General features: G+C 35.6%; 1 protein-coding gene across 3 annotated transcripts in view; it reads left to right on the forward strand.

Moving 5' to 3' along the window:
• The window catches only part of ASAH2 (N-acylsphingosine amidohydrolase 2), an 80,328-nt gene extending 67,725 nt beyond the window's left edge, over window positions 1-12,603 (forward strand). For all 3 annotated transcript variants that reach the window (XM_024744842.1, XM_024744841.1, XM_024744843.1), the window contains 3 exons: window positions 7,313-7,372; window positions 10,328-10,416; window positions 12,382-12,603. In XM_024744842.1, the coding sequence (XP_024600610.1) occupies window positions 7,313-7,372; window positions 10,328-10,416; window positions 12,382-12,571 (339 nt within the window). In that variant the 3' untranslated portion in view covers window positions 12,572-12,603. The remainder of the gene's footprint in view (window positions 1-7,312; window positions 7,373-10,327; window positions 10,417-12,381) is intronic.
• The last annotated feature ends 434 nt before the right edge of the window (window positions 12,604-13,037 follow it).

A 13,037-nucleotide genomic window follows, 5' to 3' on the forward strand; every position in this document is an offset into this window, starting at 1 on the left:
TCTTGTAATAAGCTATAATAACCTATAATGGAAAAGAATATGAAAAAAGTATATAACTGAATCACTGTACACTAGAAACTAACATGACATTGTAAATCAACTATTTCAAGAGGTAAAATAAAATTTAAAAATGGTTATTTTTGACAGTGTTGTCTATTTATATAGTTGCTTTTTAGGGAGGGGCCTACTGACCTCCTCACTCTTTCATGTCAGAAACGTCTGTTCTATACCACTACTGTTTGAATTGGCACATTATATTTGTAGTGGGGTTGTCTCTCATAGTTAAGGTGAGTGTGACTAAGCAGCAAATTGTGATGGTAAGAAGAAAAATCAAGGACAAGAACGCTTTTAAGGATTAGGAAAATTTGGCTAACTGGATACAAATTTTATTTTTTTAAGTGAACCATGATATTGGCTGCAGGGCTGATTGCTCTATATAAAGAATATACTGATTTTTGCAGAAAATTCTAATTGTTGTTGAAACATTTTCCTAACCATTGGTGAGACTGGCTAATTTGATAATCTCACTGGTGAAAATGAAGAAAATTAGAAAAAATAAATTAATGCTAGTTATTCAGGGGAGTTAAAAGTAAATAATTGAACAGCACATCTCAGTTTAGATGGTCATCATTGATTATGAATCCATGGACTGTTTTTATTAAAAAATGTTTTTAATATGGGCTAGGTCTTGGAGGATGAATAGGAGTTCACAGAGCCTGTCAAGATATACCGCCTCTAGGTATGTGGACTATAGAGGGCCTAAGGTGGAGCAACAGGTGGGAAATTACCTGTAAAAGGTCTTGTGTGCCATAGTAAGTCATGTGAAGACTTATTTGTTTGTTAGTTTGTTATTATAAAAAATATTTTTATTGATGTATTATTAACATACAATAAACTACATATTTAAAGTATACAGTTTGGTAAATTTTCACTATTAAGGCCATTTACTTCTTCTTGAATGATATTTAGTAGTTTCTGTATCTCAAGGAATTTGTCCATTTCATTTCATCTAAGTTATTTGAATTTGCAGGTGTAAAGTCATTGCCAATTTTTCCTTATTGTCTTTTACATATCTGTAGAATCTGTATTGATGTCCCCTGTTTTATTCCTGGTACTGATAATTTGAGCCTTCTGTTTGACTTTTATCTCTTGATCATTCTGGCCAGTGGTTTTATTCCATTGATATTTTTCTGGTCTTTGTGTTACTGTCATATATTTTACTTTTATATGATTTATCAACTCCATGATGGATTGTAGTTATTTTTAAACAGTAGATTATTTTTAAAGAAACTTAAATAATAAGAGAAAAATATTATATTAACTCACAAATTAACAACTGACTCTTCATTTCTTTTTGTAGATCCAAATTTCCATTTAGTGTCATTTTCTGTTTGCTTGAAGGACATCTTTTAACATTTTTCTTTCTTCTTTTATATGTTCGAAAATGTCTTTATTTTACTTTCATTTTCATTTTTAAGAATATTTTTACTGTTTATGGAATTCTTGGTTAGCAGTTTTTTCTTTTAAGACCTTAAGATTTTGCTGTACTGTCTTCTGGTTTGCATTGTTTTCAGTGGGAAAAAAAATCTGCTGTCATCCTTATGTACGTTCTACTCTGTGTAATGTGTCTTCTTTTTCCTCTTGTTTTTAGAATTTTTTTCTTTTTATTTCTAGTTTCCAGCAATTTGATTTTAAGGATCCTTGATGTCATTTTTTTTATGTTTCTTGTGCTTGGGGTTCATTGAGCTTCTTGGATTTGTGGGCTTAGAGTTTTCAGCAAATTTGGAGAATTTTGGCCATTATTTATTCATTATTTTTTTCTGAATTTCTTCCGCTCTTCTATCCTTTGGGAACTCCAATTACCTATATATTAGGTGGCTTGAAGTTGTTCCACAGCTCACTGCTGCTCTGTTCATTTTTTTTCAGTCTTTTCCCCTTTTGAATTCTGTATAGTTTTTATTGCTGTGTCTTCAAATTCAGTAATCTTTTCTTCTGCAGTGTTTAATTTGATAATTCCATCTAGTGTATTTTCTTTATAGATACTGTAGTTTTCATCTCTAGGGGTTTGGATTAGGTAATTTTAAATAAAAATCTTCCACATGTCTACTTAACATGTTCATTCTTTCTGCTAGATTTTTGAACACACAGAATAGTTATAAGAACTGTTTTAGTGTCCTTGTCTACTAATTCTATCATCTAATTCATTTATGGGTCAGTTTTGATTGAGAGTTTTCTCATTATGAGAAGAGCTTTCCTTTCCTTTGTATGCTTGATAATTTAGATGTCAGACATTGTGAATTTTTATCTTGTTAGGTGTTAGATGTTCTCCTATTCCTGTAAATATTTTTGAACTTTGTTTTGGGGTGTTATTGAATTATTTGGGAAGAGTTTGATTTGGGTGGGTCTTTGTAAGTTTTTAGACAGAGCTGCTTTTATTCTAGGGAAAATCTCTCCACCCTGCACTTAAGGTAGAATTCTTTTGAATTATGAGTTTTCCCATTCTGGCTGGTGGGAACAGGAACTTTTCACAGTTCTCTATGAGCCTGGGATTTTCTCTCTATTTCTTTTAAATGATTCTTTTCCTAGGTTCAGGTACTTTCCTTACATGCATGCATAGTTGAAGGGAGCCTTCTGCAAATCTCCAGAGTTCTCTCTCTGTGTACCTCTCCTTTCTATGGTCCTCTCTTTTCTCTGTTACTCTACCCTGTGAACTCAAGACCACTTGGCTGTCTTGGACTCCCACATCTATTCCTTAACTTACATAGACTGCCTAGCATTGCTTGATTCTGCCTCCTTATGCTGTGGCCTGTAAACTCTCTGAAGGCATAAAACTGAGGCAACTGTAGGTTCATCTTTTTCATTTTCTGTCACTCAAGCATCACTGTTTTCATGCCTACTGTCTTTAAAACCATTCTTTAATACATATTTGTCGAGTTTTTTTAGTTATGTCAGGAGAAAAGTTAAATACACACCTTGTCAATCCATCTTGTATCTTTTATATGTAAGTGTACGTGCAAGTATAAGTCATCCGAATAACCCACATTCACAGAAAGATATGCAAGATGAAAAGGCAGAGGGCTATGTACCAGATGAAGGAACAAGATAAAACCCCAGAAAAACAACTAACTGAACTGGAGATAGGCAACCTTCCAGAAAAAGAATTCAGAATAATGATAGTGAAGATGATACAGGACCTCTGAAAAAGAATGGAGGTAGAGATCGAGAAGATGCAAGAAATGTTTAACAAAGATCTAGAAGATTTAAAGAACCATCAAACAGAGATGAACAATACAATAACTGAAATGAAAACTACACTAGAAGGAATCAATAGCAGAATAACTGAAGCAGAAGAACTTATAAGTGACCTGGAAGACAGAATGGTCGAATTCACTGCTGCGGAACAGAATAAAGAAAAAAGAATGAAAAGAAATGAAGACAGCCTAAGAGACCTCTGGGACAACATTCAACTCACCAACATTCGCATTATAGGGGTTGTAGAAGGAGAAGAGAGAAAGGAAAGGACCTAAGAAAATATTTGAAAAAATTATAGTCGAAAACTTCCCTAAAATGGGAAAGGAAATAACCACCCAAGTCCAGGAAGCCCAGATCATCCCATACAGGATAAACCCAAGGAGAAACATGCCGAGACACATAGTAATCAAATTGGCAAAAATTAAAGACAAAGAAAAATTATTGAAAGCATCAAGGGCCAAACGACAAATTACATACAAGGGAACTCCCATAAGGTTAACAGCTGATTTCTCAGCAGAAACTCTACAAGCCAGAAGGGAGTGGCATGATATACTTAAAGTGATGAAAGGGAAGAACCTACAACCAACATTACTCTACCCGCCAAGGATCTCATTCAGATTCATTGGAGAAATCAAAAGCTTTACAGACAAGCAAAAGCTAAGAGAATTCAGCACCACCAAACCAGCTCTACAACAAATGCTAAAGGAACTTCTCTAAGTGGGAAACACAAGAGAAGAAAACGACCTACAAAAACCAACCCAAAACACTTAAGAAAATGGTCACAGGAACATACATATCAATAACTACCCTAAATATGAATGGATTAAATGCTCCAACCAAAAGACATGGGCTTGCTGAATGGATACAAAAACAAGACCCATATATATGCTGTCTACAAGAGACCCACTTCAGACCTAGGGACACATTCAGACTGAAAGTGAGGGGATGGAAAAAGATATTCCATGCAAATGGAAATCAAAACAAAGCTGGAGTAGCAATACTCATATCAGATAAAATAGACTTTACAATAAAGAATGTTACAAGAGACAAGAAAGAACACTACATAATGATCAAGGGATCAATCCAAGCAGAAGATATAGCAATTATGACTATATATGCACCCAACATAGGAGCACCTCAATACATAAGGCAACTGATAACAGCTATAAAAGAGGAAATCAACAGTAACACAATAATAGTGAGGGACTTTAACACCTCACTTACACCAATGGACAGATCATCCAAAATGAAAATAAATAAGGAAACACAAGCTTTAAATGACACAATAGACCAGATAGATTTAATTGATATTTATAGGACATTCCATCCAAAAACAGCAGATTACACTTTCTTCTCAAGTGTGCACAGAACATTCTCCAGGATAGATCACATCATGGGTCACAAATCAAGCCTCAGTAATTTTAAGGAAATTGAAATCATATAATGCATCTTTTCTGACCACAATGCTATGAGATTAGAAATCAATTACAGGAAAAAAAAGTAAAAAACAGAAACACCTGGAAGCTAAACAATACGTTAGTAAATAACCAAGAGATCCCTGAAGAAATCAAAGAGGAAATCAAAAAATACTTAGAGGCAAATGACAATGAAAACACGATGATCCAAAACCTATGGGATGCAGCAAAAGCAGTTCTAAGAGGGAAGTTTATAGCTATATAAGGCTACCGCAAGAAACAAGAAAAATCCCAAATAAACAATCCAACCTTACACCTAAAGGAACTAGAGAAATAAGAACAAGCAAAACCCAAAGTTAGCAGAAGGAAAGAAATCATAAATATCAGAGCAGAAATAAATGAACTAGAAACAAAGAAAACAATAGCAAAGATCCATAAAACTAAAAGTTGGTTCTTTGAGAAGATAAACAAAATTGCTAAATCATTAGCCAGACTCATCAAGAAAAAGAGGGAGAGGATTCAAATCAATAAAATCAGAAATGAAAAAGGAGAAGTTACAACAGACACCGCAGAAATAAAAAGCATCCTAAGAGACTACTACAAGCAACTCTATGCCAATAAAATGGACAACCTGGAAGAAATGGACAAATTCTTAGAGAAGTATAACCTTCCAAGACTGAACCAGGAAGAAATAGAAAATATGAACAGACTAATCACAGGCAATGAAATTGAAACTGAATAAAAATCTTCCAGCAAACAAAAGTCCAGGACCAGATGGCTTCACAGGTGAATTCTAGCAAACATTTAGAGAAGAGCTAACATGCATCCTCCTCAAATTCCTCCAAAATGTTGCAGAGGAAGGAACACGTGCAAACTCATTCTATGAGGCCACCATCACCCTGATATCAGAACCAGAAAAAGATACTACAAAAAAACAAAATTACAGACTGATATCACTCATGAATATAGATGCAAAAATCCTCAACAAAATACTAGCAAACAGAATCCAACAACATTAAAAGGATCAGACACCATGACCAAGTGGGATTAAAATTAGAACACTAACACCATACACAAAAATAAACTCAAAATGGATTCGAGACCTAAATGTAAGACCGGACACTATAAAACTCTTAGAGGAAAACATAGGAAGAACACTCTTTGATATAAATCACAGCAAGATCTTTTTTGATCCACCTCCTAGAGTAATGGAAATAAAAACAAAAATAAACAAAGGGGACCTAATGAAACTTCAAAGCTTTTGCACAGCAAAGGAAACCATAAACAAGACGAAAAGACAACCCTCTGAATGGGAGAAAAAATTTCCCAACGAATCAACGGACAAAGGATTAATCTGCAAAATTATATATATAAAGAGCTCATGCAGCTCAATATTTAAAAAAAAACCCAGTCCAAAAATGGGCAGAAGACCTAAATAGACATTTCTCCAAAGAAGACATACAGATGGCCAAGAAGCACATGAAAAGCTGCTCAACATCACTAATTATTAGAGAAATGCAAATCAAAACTACAATGAGGTATCACCTCACACCAGTTAGAATGGGCATCATCAGAAAATGTACAAACAACAAATGCTGGAGAGGGTGTGGAGAAAAGGGAACCCTCTTGCACTCTTGGTGGGAGTGCAAATTGATACAGCCACTATGGAGAACAGTATGGAGGTTCCTTATAAAACTAAAAATAGAATTACCATATGATCCAGCAATCCCACTGCTGGGCATATACCAGAGAAAACCATAATTCAAAAAGACACATGCACTCCAGTGTTCATTGCAGCAATATTTACAATAGCCAGGTCATGGAAGAAACTTAAATGCCCATCGACAGATGGATGGATGAAGAAGATGTGGTACATACATACAATGGAGTATTACTGAGCCATGAAAAGGGACGAAATTGGGTCATTTGTAGAGACATGGATGGATATAGAGACTGTCATACAGAGTGAAGTAAGTCAGAAAGAAAAACAAATATTGCATATTAACGTCTATATGTGGAATCTAGAAAAATGGTACAGATGAACCGGTTTGCAGGGCAGAAATTGAGACACAGATGTAGAGAACAAACATATGGACACCAAGGGGGGAAAGCGGCGGGGTGGGGGCCAGGTGGTGGTGTGATGAATTGGGAGATTGGGATTGACATGTATACACTGATGTATATAAAATGAACGACTAATAAGAACCTGCTGTATATAAAAAAAAATAACAACAACAAAGTATAAGTCATCCATGGAAAGTTTTGGCTTTCCTTATTTAATTCAGTCCATTTCCTAGATGTGTATGGGAGGGAGATGTAAGAAGTTATCCAAGGCTGAAGAAGCCATTTTAATGTGCTGTCACTAATTTGAACTGTAGCTCTAAATCTTCACCTATATCTGAATCTACCAAAAGCAAATCCATTGGCCCAAAATTCTGAAGTAATTTTTTGCCCCCAAATTCCTGTGTCCATTGTTACAACTGTATTTTCTCTAATATTCTCGGAAGACAACTTCACTTGATTAAACAGAATACAATCTCTACAGGTACCCAAACTCCTAGAAACATTTCATAAATAATGGCCCAAATATGAGCATGGCAAAAAATACTTTTATTAGAAGTCATAAAATGAGTTTTTATTTTCAGGGAGAAGTTGTTGAAGTTACATTTGTAGGTGCTAACCCGAAGAATTCAGCAGAGAACAAGGTAAGCATCATTGATTCTTTGTACAAATTTAAGTCCACTTTTTAGCCTTTCATTTACTTAAGTATCCCTACAGAGCTTAACAAAATAAAGGTAAAATGTTCCAACTTACTTTTCATCTTATTTTGTAGGTGTGAGGAAATTTTCAGTGGGAACAGTTAACGTAGAGTTGAGTCTGGGAAAAAAGCCCACAGGAAACATTTAACTGGTTCTACTTACGATCACATATAGCACAATGCATAGAGAATGGCATTGTCTCTTGAGATGATGAAGATTTGAATACAGTTCCTATTTCCATATTCCAATTTTAAAACTCTATTGAATTTGGTAAAATAATCCTAAGGCCAGTGTGACATGTATCTTTGTCTCCTCTCCTCTTCTCCTGCACTCCTGACTCTGGTCCTGCCTCTACTGTTGTGGAATGATCATGGATCCCTGGGTGGACGCTCTACTGGCTTGGAGCCCTGGCCCATGCACTTTACTTTTTCTTGCATTGGCCATTTCCCTAGTTTTTGCTACTGGCACTAATACGGTATTTATTTATTAATCTTGAAAAATGACACAAGAAATACAGATCCCATGTAAAAACAGACAGTATAGAAGTGCTTAAAATAGAACGTGAAAATACCTCCTTTTCATAAGCATTTTTAGAGGTAATCACTGTTGACAGTTTGTTACATATCATTTCATAGTTTTTTGTTTTTGTCATATGTATTTATATATGTATATATAATAAAGTATATATAATATATCTATGAATAAAGTAAAGTTATTTTACTCTTCTGTAACTTCCTTGGAATGTTCATATGACTACACAAGCAATAACCAGACTCATTTGAGTTGTAAAAATTCAAACAACAAAGAAATATATAGAGGAAATAGAAAGTGGGTTTATGAAAGTGATTTCAAGGTCAGATTTTTTAATATGACTACACAAGCAATAACCAGACTCATTTGAGTTGTAAAAATTCAAACAACAAAGAAATATATAGAGGAAATAGAAAGTGGGTTTATGAAAGTGATTTCAAGGTCAGATTTTTTAATATGACTACACAAGCAATAACCAGACTCATTTGAGTTGTAAAAATTCAAACAACAAAGAAATATATAGAGGAAATAGAAAGTGGGTTTATGAAAGTGATTTCAAGGTCAGATTTTTTAATAGGGTGGAGAATGCATTCACTTTATCTATGAGCCATTCTTCCCAGAGCCCACTGTCACTTACAATCCAAAATACCTTTCTTCCAAATAAGCCTTCCCATCCCTGTTTATTAAAATATGGTTATTCCTTTGATAAAAATTGTGACAATATGACATTTTCAAATATGATATTGGGGAAAGTTTTTCTACCGCTTGGGTAGTCAACATGCACATGTTTGAAATAACTTCTCTAGGCAGTCAAGTCATGCCAGAATATTTACATGTTTACAACATTACTTTCTAAAGATATTAAAGTGTTGTAGCAAGACTGCAGGATTAGCTGTAATCTGACATCCTTAGGGTAGAGAAATATTATCATCATTATTGCCATGGAGAAACAAGAGACTAAACTGCTTAAAGTGCTATAATGAGAATAGAATTAATTTCTAAGAATGTTTTGGGACTTGGCATAAAACAATTTCTGGTGCCCTTTATTTTTAGTAATCATCACTTCCTCACCACTATTTATTGAATGCTTACTCTTTGCAGGTACGAGGCTAAAGTTTTACATACATCATCACATGAATCTAATTTAATCCTCCCTACTGCCCAATGAGTTATGTTTTATTATCCCTGTTTTACAGGTGAATAAACTGAGGCTTAGAGAGATTAATTAACCTGTATGAGCTAATTATGTATCTGGAAAAGATTAAGGTTGGGAGGCGAGGAGAGGATGGTCACATAGTTCACACATTCAGCATCCTAGCCTTGTCCTCTGATCTGCACTCTAGACCTATACACTGGGTCCTACTCCACCCTATCTCCTACTCCATTGAAGGCCTTCCCAGTGTCACTCTGCCCTAAATGGCCATGAACAGTTCTCTTTGAGAGTCACTGTGGTTACGAAAACTTTTTTTATTGAATATAATCCATTAGGTGAGTAATTGAAGAATTTTAAATAATCCCATGGCCCAGCTATAAGTAGGTGATCCATTCAGCATTTATTTGAACACCTGTAAATTACAGGGTTGTGATGGATAAAGGTAAATTAGACACAAGTCCTGCCCTTAAGGGCCATAATCTAAAGATTTTTAAGGAAAATTGGAGATTTATGGCCTTTGTATATTTTAATTTATTATGTTATTTAAATATATGCTTTATTTGAAGCTGAATTCTTGGCCTAAAACAAATTACTATAATTTTCCACCAATGTGGAAATTTTTATTTTCCACTGGGAAAATAAAATCTGCTTATGATGTGGGTTTCTAGGAATCCATTATGACAAAATATAAGGGTCGCTTATAGCACCCTAGGAGTAGGAAGATTTATGCATCCTTTTCAATTCTTTCACTAAGGCAGGTATATTTACTAATAATTCACTTACCTGGAGATGAAAAGATGAGGAAATTTTCCCATTTTCCCTCCTAAATCTTGAGGTGAATAGAGAAGGTCTTGGAATACAGATCAGTAAACATGTCATGAAACTGTTTGCTGCGTTTTCTAAATCTTGTTTTATTTCATCTCTTCTTTGCCCTAATTCCCAAAATTTTCTCTCAGCTCTAAAATTATGCTTCATTCAGCTTTCTAAAGAAAAGCCGTGCTTTTTAATAGACTGGATGAATTAACACTCTGAAGACATTGCATAGAATGTTAAGAGGAACACCTAAGGATTCCTCTTAGGATTCTAATACACGTTCATATCAGATATTGGGAGGTTAGCAATGGTCAACAAAGGGGAGTATGGGGTATGTACAATGTACAAACACGTTTCTTCTGTGACTATGCAGTGTCTGATCAGTTATATTAATTGCATTTCAGACCCATCAGACCTTCCTCACTGTGGAGAAATATGAGGCCACATCAGCAACATGGAAGATAATGCATAATGATGCCTCCTGGGAGACTCGGTGAGCACGTTTATTGACTATTTTGTTTTTCAAGCCCTGAAACGAGTTGGTTAGTAATGCAGAGAAGACAAATGGGAAGACTGGCTCAGTACATGATATTAATGATACCAAATTCCCAAGGAGCCTTCTGGCCATATTTAGTTGATTTATTAGATTTCATTTTGATCCTCTTTTTCTACAAAACAATGTGGTGTGTGCTTCTGTAAGATTAGATGCTAATGAGGTTATGACCTCAATTCTTATAAACATCTATTAGTGTTGTCTTTTTCCATGGTCACAGACATTACCCCTAAGAGCTGGTTAGCCTTCCTGCAAAGTGGTTGAAAGGGCTGCTGGGTGAAGGTGTTGAGATGGCTCTGTAGAGCCCAACATCCCTTCTGGGAAAATAACGAGTCCATACCTACCATGTATTGCATGTTTGTATATGGTCAATGATTCTTCATTTGAATTACTAAAACACAAGAAGCTTGAGTGTTTAATTCTTACTGACCCAAGGAGGAAAGGAATGTGTTTATGGAGTTCCCTCAGAGAAACATCTCTCTGTGCTTTTTGTTATCAAATACCTGAGCTGAATAGATAATGTAAAGATTTGAAAATATATTTGAAGTAAGAAAATGTTTCCGTTCCTAACTCTGTAAACTTCATACCACAGGACAGTAGCATGGACATGGGCAAAATTTTTGGCAATTTGTGTCTAATTCAAACCACTTCAAGCTAAGTGATTATTTGTATGTTGGTTTGGCTCCCATGGTTAACTGAAAATAGAGATATGACCTTGTTGTGGCCTATTTGATAGCCATTCAAAAATATGGGCATAATGTTTCTTCTGATCTTTAGGACTCTAGGGTATAGGTAATCTTTAAACAAGTAATACATACATATTTATTGCCAAAATAAGGTTATACAGATGACAAAAAAGGATGATTTGTTTTCAAGAGCCCACAATCAGAATAGCATTCAACACGGAGGATATGTGTAGTCTTCAGCCTTGTTCAACAGCAGCAGTATCACCAGCTATTTACTGAAAGCACTGGACCTGTCACTGAGGAAACATAGGATGCTGAGCACACCCTCTCTGCCCAGGGGATTTGCCCTCCACATAACTGAGAGTATCAGTTAGTTAGCCCATGGTAGCTTGCTGTATCTAGGAGAGTAGCTGAACTTCCTGCCATGGTCTACAAGGACCAACGTGATCTGACTCCATCTGTTTCTATCATCTCAGCCACTCTTCTACAGTTCACTCTGCCCTGATCCTACTCACCTGTATCCTGTTCCGTGGCTGTACCAAGTCTGCTCCTGCTTCAGACACTTTGCATTCTCTCTTCCTTATTCCTAGAATATTCTTCCTCTAGACGTGTGTGGGTTCAGTTTAAATGACATCTCCTTAGGGCTCCCTCTGTCCTACTTCTTCATTTCACTTATAAATTTAAAAATTATTTGTTGGTTTACTTGTTTATTGCTTTCTTCCTATCTCTGCCCTAGTAGAACATAAACTCCATGAAACTTTGGACCACGTCTGTCTCACTCGCTATGGTATTCTCAGTACCTCCAGCATAGAGTCTGGCACATGAGCTAATGAAATATATATTTTGAACAAATGACTCTAGATGCAAAAAGGAGTGTCAAGTTGAAGCAGAGGATGGCAAGGGCTAAAAGGATGCTATAGCAGTTTTAAAGCAGGGGACATCCTGTGTTCTGAATATCAGGTGAGGCTACCTGGGATGGATAGAATTTAAGTAGCTAGGTAGAACAAGTGAAGATATTTCTACAAATGGCTGTTTCTTAAAGGTCTGCTTCTAGGAAGTATTTACTGTTTTGTTCATTGCTATACTCTCAATATCTAGCATAGTGCCTTGCTTATGGTAGGTACTCCCTTCCTATTCATTTAATGAATAATCATACACTTTTCTAATCACACATTTTTAAGAGTAAAATTGGGTTTGTTTGTTTGTTTCCTGCCAACAGTTTCTATTGGCACAAGGGATTAAGGGGTCATAGCAATGCAACGATACAATGGCATATTCCAGATACTGCCCAACCTGGAACCTACAGAATAAGATACTTTGGACACAATCGGAAAAAGAACTTTCTCAAGGCTGTCATACTTCCGTTTGAAAGCACTCCCTCCACTTTTGACGTTGTAACTACTTGGTGAAAAGTTGACAGAGATAAAAAAGTTGATAAAGAGCAGCTGTACTCTGTATGATTTAAATAATCAATTTCATGTGAATGTAACCATTATGATGACTTCAATAATTGTCCTTGTTTGGGGACAGATAGTTTACTACTAATGGGACAGGTGTGTGTGTCTGTCTGTCTGTCTGTGTGTGTGTGTGTGTGTGTGTGTGTGTGTGTGTGAGAGAGAGAGAGAGAGAGAGAGAGAGAAAGAGAGAGAGAGAGAGACGTGTATGTGTCCCATTTACCTTTGCTCTAGTAGATTTTACATCATGGTCTGCTGCCTAAAGCATGATTTCCCTTGGGGCCCTGTGGTTGTTTAAAGAAAGAGTTACCCTCAATATGAAACCTCTGAAATGTTAGTGAGAGTGGTTAAAGATGTGTGAACAATGTTTAAACTATTTATTTATAGAATTATGGAATGATAGCACTTAAAAAGTTTAAAG

This window comes from Neophocaena asiaeorientalis, unplaced genomic scaffold (assembly GCF_003031525.2).
Source record: "Neophocaena asiaeorientalis asiaeorientalis breed wild unplaced genomic scaffold, Neophocaena_asiaeorientalis_V1.1 scaffold131, whole genome shotgun sequence".
NCBI classification, from domain to species: Eukaryota; Metazoa; Chordata; class Mammalia; order Artiodactyla; family Phocoenidae; genus Neophocaena; species Neophocaena asiaeorientalis.